Source organism: Neltuma alba, unplaced genomic scaffold (genome assembly GCF_004799145.2).
Source record: "Neltuma alba isolate B1F8T4 unplaced genomic scaffold, ASM479914v2 tig00010556_pilon, whole genome shotgun sequence".
Taxonomy (NCBI): domain Eukaryota; kingdom Viridiplantae; phylum Streptophyta; class Magnoliopsida; order Fabales; family Fabaceae; genus Neltuma; species Neltuma alba.
This window is the reverse complement of record NW_021635423.1, coordinates 170,044-182,112: the sequence shown is the minus strand read 5'-3', so window position 1 is coordinate 182,112 and position 12,069 is coordinate 170,044. Positions and strand designations below refer to the sequence as shown.

Genomic DNA, 12,069 nt, shown 5'->3' with positions numbered 1-12,069 from the left:
ATAGCTTTTATGAAGAAATCATTTTGATGGAAATTGTTTTACCAGAATTTAATTGGAATTTAATCTTTGAGAATTAAATTAAGACATGATGTGAGCCTAAAGTTTTTTTTAAAAAAAGTTTGACCAGAAAATGTTCTAATACTCTTATATATAAACTCAAAATAATTAGCCATCTCAATAATTCTCGTATAAAATAGAAACTCCGCGCAACTATTAGTATTTTCCTCATAATTCTTCGTTGGATCTCAGTGCAGGTCGGCTGCGACTCTCCAAGCAACCTCAAAAGCACGCGACCCTTCCACACTTATCGCGCCACGTGTCACTCTCTCCCTTCTTCAGCCCAAATCAGAAACAACATACGAAGCCGCCTTTCCCTGACTTTCATGATCCAAACCCCAAAACCCATAACCAACGAATCCTACGTTGACGCGTGTCACCCTCGTCCCCTTCCTATAAATTTTCGAACCCCCACGTCCTCATCTCAAGCACAAAGCAACAAACAGATAAGATCCCAGTGCCAAACCCAAAAGCCTGCGTTACCCTTTTCGATTTTCGTCTTCTTCCTCTTGAAAGTTTCGATCTTTCTTTTTTTTTTGGTCTTCTTTCTCATGATCCGAGAACTGAATGAGTCCAATCGCCGGATTCTGACCTTCCCGGCGGTTCATCCTTGTGAAGATATTTCTTTTCCCACACTTGTCACTTCTTTATTCACTATCTCTCGTAGGATTTGCAGTTTCAAATCCAAAGTTTTCTCCAGTAACAAGAAAAATGCCAGGAAAGCCATTCGTATGATAGAGGTTCTTCAGATTTTTCTGGAAGAGATCCGAGACCAGCAATGGAGTTTTCCGGATTCCGTAATCCTGAGCTTGTCGGAGCTCCATTTGACTTTCCAGAAGCTTCACTACCTCCTTCAAGACTGCACTCGTGAAGGCTCTCGGCTATATCTGCTCATGGAGTCGGATCGGGTCGCGACCCAGTTTCAGGTCCTATCTAGATCCGTAGTCACGGCTCTGGATATCTTCCCTTTCAGTTCCACAGAAATCTCAGCAGAACTTCAAGAGCAGGTTGAGTTTATGCTGAAGCAAGCTCGAAAGGGCGACTTTGAAGTGGAGCCAGAAGACAAACGGGCAATGATGAGCGTTCTATCAATTTTGAATCAATTTGAGAACTCGATCGCCCCAAGTGAGGGTGATCTCAGATGGATTCTTGATCATATTGGGGTTCGAAGATGGAATGAGTGTAACAAAGAAATGAAGTTTTTGGATACAGAAATTGGGTATGAGCGAATGAAGGAAGAGAAAAGAAAGCTAGCTTTTTTGTGTAGTTTAATGGGGTTCCTGAGTTACTGCAGATGCGTAGTGATCGAGGTTGTCGATAATGGAGAAGATGACCCAAAATCTGATGGTAGCAAAGGAAGTGAGATTCTGAGTTGGTGCTTCAACCCAGATGATTTTCGATGTCCAATCTCTCTAGAAATCATGAATGATCCAGTGACAATAGAGACGGGTCATACTTATGATCGATCTTCGATTCTCAAATGGTTCAGCAGTGGAAGCCTCATATGCCCCAAGACAGGGAGAAACCTTGACAGCATCGAACTGGTCCCTAATTTGGTACTTCACAGGTTGATTCATCAATACTGTTCTAATAACGGCGTTCCCATGGCTGATCTGGGTCGGAGGAATCGTGATCGCGATATCAAGACAACTTGTCAACCTGGAAGTTTGGCAGCTCAAGAAGCCATGAAAATGCTGGCAAGTTTTCTCAATGACAAGCTTCAAAACAACGCGGAGTTTGAGAGAAACAGGGCTGCTTATGAGATTCGTGTTCTTGCCAAAAGAAACATCTTCAATAGGTTTGTTTTGTGGAATCTGATACAATACCGCATCTGTTAACGTTATTGTCGTCAAGAATCCAACGACACAAGAAAACGCCATTGCAGCTCTTCTGAACCTCTCGAAACACCCTAAAAGCAGAATTATTATGGTTCTTGATGGGGGTTTGGAGTTGATTGTGATTGTTTGTAAGAAAGGAATGAAGTTAGAATCTCGCCATCATGCTGCTGCAACATTATACTACCTTGCTTCAGATGAGGAGAATCGAAGATTGATAGGGGAGGAGCCAGAGGCAATCCCATCTTTGATCAATCTACTCAAAGATGGCTCTGATAGAAGCAAAAAGAATGGCTTGGTTGCTATATATGGTCTCCTTTTTCACTCTGAAAATCACAAGAGAGTGCTTGAAGCTAAGGCAATCCCATTGCTAGTTAGCATCTTAAAAACCTGTGAAAGAGAAGAGTTAGTCACAGATTCATTAGCAGTACTGGCAAGTCTAGCAGAGAAAAGTGCTGGAGCAATGGCAATCCTTGAAAATGGAGCTTTGCATCCAACTATTGAGACTTGAATTCTTCTTCAACTTCAAGAGTTGGGAAGGAGCAAGGAGTGTCTTTATTGCTTTCTCTAGCAGTAACTGGAGGGGCAAATGTGGTTGCTCTTCTAGTGAAAAGCCCTTCTCTAATGGGATCCTTATATTCCTTACTCAGTGAAGGCACATCTAGAGCAAGCAAGAAGGCCAGTACTCTCATCAGGGTCCTCCATGATTTCTGTGAAAGGAGACCCTCAGGATTCAAAGCTTCAGTTCTTCCACAAGAACAATCTATTCACGTTTGGTAATAACCCAGTTTGCTCTTTTTTTTTTTATCTGCACTGGGTATTGTAGATACAAATTGTAAAGAAGGTGCGTGCTTCTGATACATGATATGAGCTCGTGTTTTGAAGAGCTAGTATCTGTATCAGCATAAGCTTCTGTTTTAGTTATGAAGCTTGCATAGAGAGAATTACAATTCATTCGTTTATCAAATAAGACTGTACTGTGTCTTGAATGTAATTTACAAATCCAATTTATGATAATAAGATTGAGATTCTTTCTCTTTTCTTGTCTCCACAAAATTATTCATTCTTACTTTACACTGAAAGATGTGAATGATTTAGCTTGTGATGTGATTTCCAGAGCCTTCTCTAGGCTGCTTAATACATGCTCCATAGATGGCCGTTGCTGCTTGAGCCCTGTGCATGACACGCCAGCTTTAGTGTGAGGCTAAATGCTTCTGCAGAATACTCCCCTCTGAGTTTAGGATCAGCAAACTCTGATAAATTCCCACCCCAGCAAAATTCTGGCCTAAATCACAAAGTCACGTAAAAACAAGAGCTTTTAGAGCTGTTCCACTTTAATATCCCATGGTCAACTTTTGACAGGTCTATTAATCATTATACTAACTTTGCTTCTAGTTATAAAACTTCATTTATAGTCTATAAACGAGGTCTTATAATTAGGATCGGAAGTAATACCTAAATGGGATAGGATGCATCTAACATTTAAAGTGTTTTTTGGTAGTACTTTGTATTCTAAACTAATTTGTAATTTACCCAACGCTCTAAATTACTCTTCAGTAGCAGTCAGTATCTTAAAGTATTTTTGGTACAAATTTGCCCTTAAAATATTTTCTTAATAGTAATGACTAATGAGCACTGTACACTTAGGATACTGATTGCCACTTCAGGCCCAAAAAAAAAAAAAATGCTGCTGAAAAATATTTTAAAAAAAATACAAACAAGAATCTAGAATAGATAATATTTATTAGGAAGGATCATAAAAATTGCAATTATTTGAAAAGACCAAATATTAACATATAAATTTAAAAATACTAAATTGCCCCTAACTATACTTCCCACGTTACCTCCTACATTCTGTTTGTAAACAACTAAAAATTTCTAAACTTCACTAAATTAAATAGAATTTCTCTCAAATTTTACAACTTGCGTAAATATTTATTATACAAAAATACACAAACATTATTCATTTATAAAATTAGAATTTTTTTGAGTACATTAGAATTTTACTTTTAGAATCAACACAAACTTAGATTGAAAATAAATGTTGTATAATTTTGGAAGAAGTTTATGTAAATTTTAAAAACAAAATACATATTGTTAATAAAATTAAAAAAAATCCAAATAATCTATATATTTTCATGTGATATTGGTAAATAGGATTACCTCCGTTAGAATTTTAAAAGCACTTGCGTGTAAGCCAAAACAATATTGCAAATAAAAATATCAGTATAGTCTGGGTGGAAAAAGCTTAAATTAACAAAGAATACGTATGGTCATAGCCATAGGAATGATGACTGGTTTGGTTTTAGTTCTTGTTTTTTTTTTTTTTTAAATTATAAAGGCAGGAGTTAATTTAGGAGGTTTTGGCAGGGATAATTTAATATTTTTAGATTTACATTTTAATATTTGGTCATTCTAAATAATTATGATTTTTACCATCTCTTCCAATAAATACTTTTATTCTAGGTCATTCCCCTTAATTTTGATAAAATACTTTAAGATATTGAGTGTTACCAAAAAAATATTTTAGAATGTTAAATTAAATCACAAATTATTTTTGAATACTGAATGCCACAGGAAAAATGTATCAAGGTGTTGGATGTATCTTAATCCTACTTAAAAACCTATCCACTTATAGTGTGTGTGTGTTTTACTCATGATCATTAGGCTCTCACCATTTTATCTAGGGACATTGGTCTCCGGAAATTGAAGTCAATGACCTTCTGTCCTGAAAGAAGTTGCAGCAATACGATTCCAAAACTGTAGACATCTCCGGAGGCTTTTACATGGCGGTTTTTCCGGTATTCAGGATCAATGTAACCTAATGTTCCTCTCACCTCAGAGCTCACAAACGATTGGTCGAGCTCCATTACCTTGGACAATCCAAAGTCTGAAAGCTTTGCTTGCATGTTGGTGTCAATTAGAATGTTTGATGGCTGACAATACAACATGTCACAGGAGATCAAAGACACAGAGAAATAGACTAATGGAGAGCCAGAGACAAAGCATAGTACAGTGTTGTCACCTTAATGTCACGATGAATGATGCTGCCACCTGGATAAGTGTGGAGAAACATTAGACCTCTTGCACAATCAACTGCAATCTTAAGTCTCTGAATCCATGAAAGAACTTTATCCTTGTCTGTCATACAGTGGTAATGTGTTAAGAGAATTTACATGGAAAGAGGGTTAGAAGAATCCAGCAAAAAAATACTACCTTCAGTCTTTAATATAAGAGCTAACTTGAAATTTAACTTGGTTCTAAATATAATATCCCAATTCACTTTGTCTATCATATTTATCCTTTTTTTTTTCAAGTAGTCATTATAGTGGTTGTATATGTTAAAAGTTCAATTAAATGGTAGTTCTAATTAATACACACAATTAGCAAAGGTATTTTAGGGAAGATAACATATATTTATTACAAATAACTAACTTAACAAACTTTCTTAATCTAATCAAATTAGTCAACTAGCTCTTATATTAAAGGCCAGAGGTAGTAAATAAGGAAAGAGGGTTAGAAGAAGAATCCCCATGGATGACTAAGAAAACAAGTGATACCAAATAGCCAATCTGAGAGGTTTCCTTCGTGGCATAGCTCATACACTAGGAAGCATTCACCTTCACTGTCACAGTATCCGACCAAAGATACCAAGTTCTGATGTCTGACATGAGAAAGGCTTCTCACTTCTCTAACAAATGTGTCCAGGTACGCTTCACCCATAATATGCTTGATGGCCACATGCTGACCGTTGGAAAGTATACCTTTGTACACTTTTCCTGTAATAACTCCAAACAAGTTCAATTCATTTGGAAGGTTCTATATAATTGCTTTATTTCATTTGGATTTCCTTGATCATTTCACAATTATTGAGATAATCAATAATATCAACATAGGTTCTCATTTTCTACAAACCTGCCATTATTGCAAGCAGAAAATGGTGTAGATAGGATCTTGGCTGTAGCAGATGCTAACAAGGTTTAATGTAACCCTAAGTCCTATTGCTTGTAATATGAGTTTATATGTGCTATCTTGTAGCCTTTGTCTCAGTCATCTCTTTTGGTTTTTTGTTGTTTTGAGGCATTAAATTGTTATAAACAGATATCAGAAAACACATTTTTCAAGAAGCTGAGGGATATTCTTACCAGCTATGCCTTGACCAATGTAATTTGAAGGATTAAGATTGTTGGTCGCCATATAAACTTCCTTGATGGTTATCATAAGAGAGCTTGAATCCTCTGCCTCTAAATAATTAAATGCATTCAAGTAAGACAAAAATACACACAGATTTTTCTGGACAAGAAAGGAAATTGTGTAGGATCTTTTTCTGAGTCACCTTCTTGTTTCGTTGGAGAACTAATAGTTCTTCTTCTTCTATTCAAGATACATACTGCAAGAAACCCTAGGACTACGATTCCAATTATGCCAAAAGGTAATATCCAGAGACCTGTTCCATTTATGATTCAAACAGTTAAAATTGGACAAGAAAAACCTTAATCGATTCCTATCCTCAGAACAAGAATATAATGCAGGACTAAGATGTGCAGAGAATTGGAAAAGAACTACCTGGGATGAGCTTAGAACTGCCATCAGTTTTGCCTATTTGCTTACCTGTAACAGTCAGTGAATTACTTCAAGTTCAACAAGATCAAATAAAAATCACGAATTCAAATAAGTGAGATTGAATTGACTGAAAAAAGGGAAATTTACTTTTTTCTTGACCTCACCTGCTGAAAGGCTGTAGGTTCCAAGGCATTCATAAACTGCTTGAATCGAGTCCCTATCATAAAGTCTGATGCTTGTAAGTGAGATTAGTACTGCAAATCTACAAAGATTAGCATCAAAATCTGCTGAGCCTGACTCCTTTTTACCAATTGATATTGCACTAATCTCCTCCCACCTTCTTAAGCATGCCGTACAAGTCTCTTTTTCTCTACCAGCCTTGGTCAAAGCCATACAATCTTCATCTAATCTTCTCAACTTCTCTCCAAGTTTGTCCATAACATCGATGACAGACAAGTCAGAGCAAACACCAGCTCCAGTCCTTAGCTTCTCCACTCCACATCCTTTAATATTCATTGAGGCAAGGCAAGTTTCTTGCTCCGAGGAATTCAAGTATATTTTTCCAGATTGGTTGGCATACATCCCTGATGCATAAAGGTAAGCATTGAAATCTAATCCATCACAACAGCTATTTATAAAACCTCCCCAGCTGTGCAATTCACAATCAGAGCTATTATTATTATTCAAAGATGTAGAAGACTGAATTCCAAGGATGCAATCAGCAGCAGAGGTTTGAGAACAGGCTCGATCAAGAGTGATGAACAATAGAAGCAATATGAAGCAGTTTTTCCCTTGAAACTTCATTGTATCAGAGCCGGAAAAGCAACAATAATGTGAGACCAGATACAGCTGCAGGCGTTTTAATGTTGAAAGTGGTTGATATAAGCACGTTGATGTGGTCAACATGTCACTATCATACCACTTTTTGATGAGTCCAATATGTAAATATGACCACACTGGATTTGGACTTGAAGAGGCATTTTGGCAAATGGCTGAAGAGCAATTATATGCTACCTCCGATCCTTAATATAAAAATTAGTTTGACTTTTAATTTAGTCCTAAATATAATAACGTAATCCACTGTCTCTCATATTTATTATTTTTCAAGATAGTCTTTGTAATTGTTGCACATATTAAAAGTTCCATCAAATGTTAAAACTAATATACTTGATTAATAAAGGTATTTTAGAAAAAATGGCAACTACTTATTATAAATAACTAATTTAACAAACTTCCGTAATCTACTCAAATTAGTTAATTAGCTTTTATATTAAAGACCAAGGTAGTACTATACATCTCTCTCTTTCTCTCTCTACCTATCTAGTTGTTTTATCCTTATAGGCAAACTAAAATATTGTTCCTAGTTCAACCCTGCCGCTTTGAATGAGAGTGACTTATAATAACCAATTCATACAATATTCCCTCTCAAGTAAGGACAAATGCCGGATTGTAGTCTCTGACTCAGAATAAAATAAGCATGAAATGCTCAAGCAAAAACCGTAGTAAGAATTTAACCCTCTAATGCATTGAATTAAATGATCGAAAATTAATCAAAGTGTATGGCTTTGTCAGGAATTAACCAGTAAGAATATGTGGAACGGGAGCAGGCTCAAAAGAGCATGCTTGCTCAAAGCACTGTTGAATACCTTTCAAGTGGGAATTCAAACCTTAATTTATCACGTTATGAGTGATCAATCGCTTTCGTTGGACTGAAACCTCTTTTTTGTATGAATACCAGTTTTGATATTCATTTTTATCAACATACGAACTTCGAAGTTTTGGATTGAAAAAAAAAAAACTTGGCTGTTTCTTTGGGTCTCAGGACTCGCTTATTACCAATTACCAAGAGGAAAAAAATAAAAGTCAACTTCGATGCGAATGGTTTTTAAAATTTTAGTAAATAAATAGAAAACTCCACACACTAAGTTTTAGTTTAATCGAGCTGGCAAAAAAAAAAAGGTTTTAGTTTAATCGACTAAAACTCGATCTCTGGGACTCAATGCATTTTACTTTCCTATTTAAAATCAATAAACCAATGTAATAAAAAGTAAAAGCAGATAAAAAATGAAGATTTAATACCATATCCGATCCTATTTATAAGAGCTTATTTATAAACTATGAACGAAATCTTATAAATAGGATCGAAGGTAGTAATTATATTACCATAGCATAAATATTAACACAAACTAATGATTGAAATATTAACTCAGAGACAGGCCAATAAAATTGGCTATGAAATGAAATGACTGTTTGATAACTTAATTATTCATAATTAACTTTAGCATGTACAGAGGAATTCAATTTGGATTCATAGTTGATTTTAATGTGTGCGTGTGGATGTTAATATACTTTTTCAGAAAATCACGATTTGGACCTTCAAAATTGACTGTTTTTCAATGACTCCATTGGTTGCTATAGTTTTAAAACTCCATTTTCAAGCTGGCCTAGAAAAAGTCTTCGATTTGCAAATTATCCTATATATAACTGAATTCCTCAAATACAATTACTAAAAATAAAAAACATGTCATTAGGAGACAAAATTTTCACTTTTCCTAAAACAAAAATAGTGACTTATTTTTAAATTATTTATAAACCACATCATTAAAAATTTTATTATCTTATAGGCTATTTTTTTCTTTTATTTTTTTGGTTATAACAAGACCGTTATTTTTTCTTGAAAATTATATATAAATAGAAATAAAGTTAAAAAATTATTAGATTTTGAGATAAAATTAATAGGGTTAAAGTTTTTCTAGATTATCATAAAACATGCTGAAAGTAACTAATAAATAGATTAAAAAATTATTTTTTATTATAATGAAAATAAACAAAAATTAAAGATAATTATTGCATAATATAGGCTTATACTCCTCTAGTCCTAAATATAAGACTCTTATACTAGTGTGTATAAGGGTCTTATATTTAGGATTGGAAGATTATATATAATTGTAAGGACCCAAGTCCCAGTCCAATCCTTATCCGTAAACAACTTTAATTATGTGAATCCCAAAATTAGAAATATTAAAGGCTTGTGAAATTTGGCTAATTCATTATTTGAAAAACCTCTAAAATGAGTGTAATCAATATTTTTAATGATAAGACCTTCCACTATGACAAATTAAAGTGATTTGTCTCAATACGTCAATTAGCTCTAACAATGCCAGCTATCAAAATGCCAAATTCCTTCCACCCTTTAATATAAAAACTAGTTGACTAATTTTAGTACATTAATTATTTGTGATAAATACGAATTGTTTTCCTCAAAATATCTTTACTTAGCATATTTATTAGCCAGAACTACTATATGATAGAATCTTTAATATGTGTAACTTTTATAATGACTATTTTAAAAAATAAAAATAAATATGAGACATAAAATGAATCGAGTAGTAAATATAAGATCAAATTAAAAATCTAACTAGCTGTTATATTAAAAATGGAGGCAATGTAAAGCAATTAGGACATGTCTACAAAAACAACTGAAAAGGACACCAGCATTTGATAGATACTTCTTCTGTCTTTTTTCATAAGCAATATTAGAGCTAATCATGTAGATCAAAATGTTAGTTAAAATTAGTTAAAGATAATAAATGTATAGAAATTAGAAGTGTTTTTTTTACTAAAATGCCCTTATTTATGGGGGGAAGAGTATAAGAGAGGAATAAGAAAATTATTATAATAAAGAGAATTATGGAAAAGAGAAAATGTGTGATGGAAAGATGATGGTTTGGGAAATGAGATACTCCCTCCGTTCCTTATTATAAGAGATGAATAACCAAATTACGTTGATAAAAAAAGCAGTTAAAATTAGTTAAGAACAATCAATGTGTAAAAAATATAATTTTTTTTCCAAAAATGCCCTCATTAATAAGGAGAGAGAGTATAAGAGAGAACAATTAAATTATTGAAAGAAAGAGAAGTGGGAGGGAGAGAGAGTGTGAGTTGGAGACAATAAATATGGGTAAAATAGGAAATCAACACAAAAAAGTAGAGACAACTTTTAAGTGTCTCTTATATATAGGAACATGCCATAAGCATCAAATGTCTCTTATAATAAGGAACGGAAGGAGTAATAAATATATTGAGTATTAAGGGTAAAATAAGGAATTTGTTATAAAAATTTAAGACAACTTAGAAATATTACTTATATTTAGAAATAAGAAAGAGATGATAATTGTTGTTTATAAAATAGGACGCAAGGAGTAGATATTTGATACTGGATGACCTCACGGTTGACTTTGTATAGATTCTCGACTCTATTAACTTTCATACAAAACATAATTCAGCATATTTTACATGACGTAAGATTCTTAAATGGCTGAAGTTTTTTTTTTTTACCTCACTTAAATGACTAAGGCTTTTTTTTTCTTTTTTACCAGCACTTAAATGACTAAAGTTACTTCTTGCGTGACATAAAGTTGACATAAAATCACGATCCGGTTATAGTTGGAATCTCTCCTTTTATTTGAAGTTACTTTACTAAAATATAAACGTGACATAAAACATAAAAGCATGTCATAATGACAGATTAGACTTTGCTAGTGAAATAGATCACCAGATAAGCTTTTGATCATATTCCTCTAATCCTCAATATAAAATTTAATTAATCAATTTAGGTAGATTAAAAAATGTATTAAATTAGTTAATAAATTATTTTTTAAAAAAATCATAATCATTTTTTATTCTCTTATTTCTTCTCCTACTTGATTATTTGAAAAAAATATTAATATAATTAATTTAAAAAATTATTAAATATATAAAATAGATTTTATATATAAGATTAATATCAATTTCTCAGTAAGATCATATAGAATATTAGAGATTTGAACATCTCTTTCTCAGCACACGTGAACTTGTATCCAAGCCATAGTTGTGTGCACATCCATAATTGCTAAATGACATATTTATTTTACAAAAAAAAAAGAATTACAATCAAGTCCTATGTAAGAGAAATAACTACTAAAAAGTCCAATAACAACTTAAGCAATTCTAGAGTGGAGAATAACAATCTTTAAGACTTGTTTTGTAATTTTTTTCTTTACAGAAAACCTCATTATAATTCTCAAAAAAAAAAAAAAATCTTAATAGGCCGTCCATTATTCGGCAGATTTTAGTAGGCCAGTGTGTGTTATGTCACTTTTCTTGGATAAGATAAGACTGACAATCTCTTCAAGTAGCATAGTAGATTTGCTGCATTTTATTAGTTCCGGCAGTTGAGGGAAAAAAGGATATATACAATTATTTAAATTCAAATCAAGTGTACTTTTTTTAAAACATTTTTATTCTTTTTTGTGATTAAAACCAAAGAATGCATAATTTTTAGTGATAATATACTAAAGTGATGCACAACATATAAAGAAATTATGCATTTGACAGATATTTTTCATTTTCAAGTTTTAATTAAAAACCCCGATGGATTTAGAATAAATTAAAATTTAGAACGAATGTGTTTTTTGGCTTGGATTAAATTGGTCTTCAACTAATAATTTTATTCAATAGTCAATATTTTCAAAGCTACACATATATAGATGGGTAGTATCCGTTTCTTGTAATTTTAATCTACCTGTTAATATTAAATTTTGATGAATATGCTCATGAAAAGAATATAGCATAT

The 12,069-nt window shown here is 33.1% G+C and overlaps 1 protein-coding gene and 1 pseudogene across 1 annotated transcript; one reads left to right on the top strand and one right to left on the bottom strand.

Moving 5' to 3' along the window:
- The first annotated feature begins 562 nt into the window (after positions 1 to 562).
- On the top strand, positions 563 to 2,928 carry LOC114756992 (U-box domain-containing protein 19-like). The gene is given in 4 exon segments (XM_028945984.1): positions 563 to 1,854; positions 1,857 to 1,901; positions 1,904 to 2,392; positions 2,395 to 2,928. Coding segments are annotated over 4 exon segments (2,058 nt in total). The 5' UTR covers positions 563 to 608; the 3' UTR covers positions 2,673 to 2,928.
- A 30-nt stretch (positions 2,929 to 2,958) lies between these two features.
- LOC114756988 (probable receptor-like protein kinase At2g39360) lies at positions 2,959 to 7,259 on the bottom strand (annotated as a pseudogene).
- Positions 7,260 to 12,069: the final 4,810 nt, after the last annotated feature.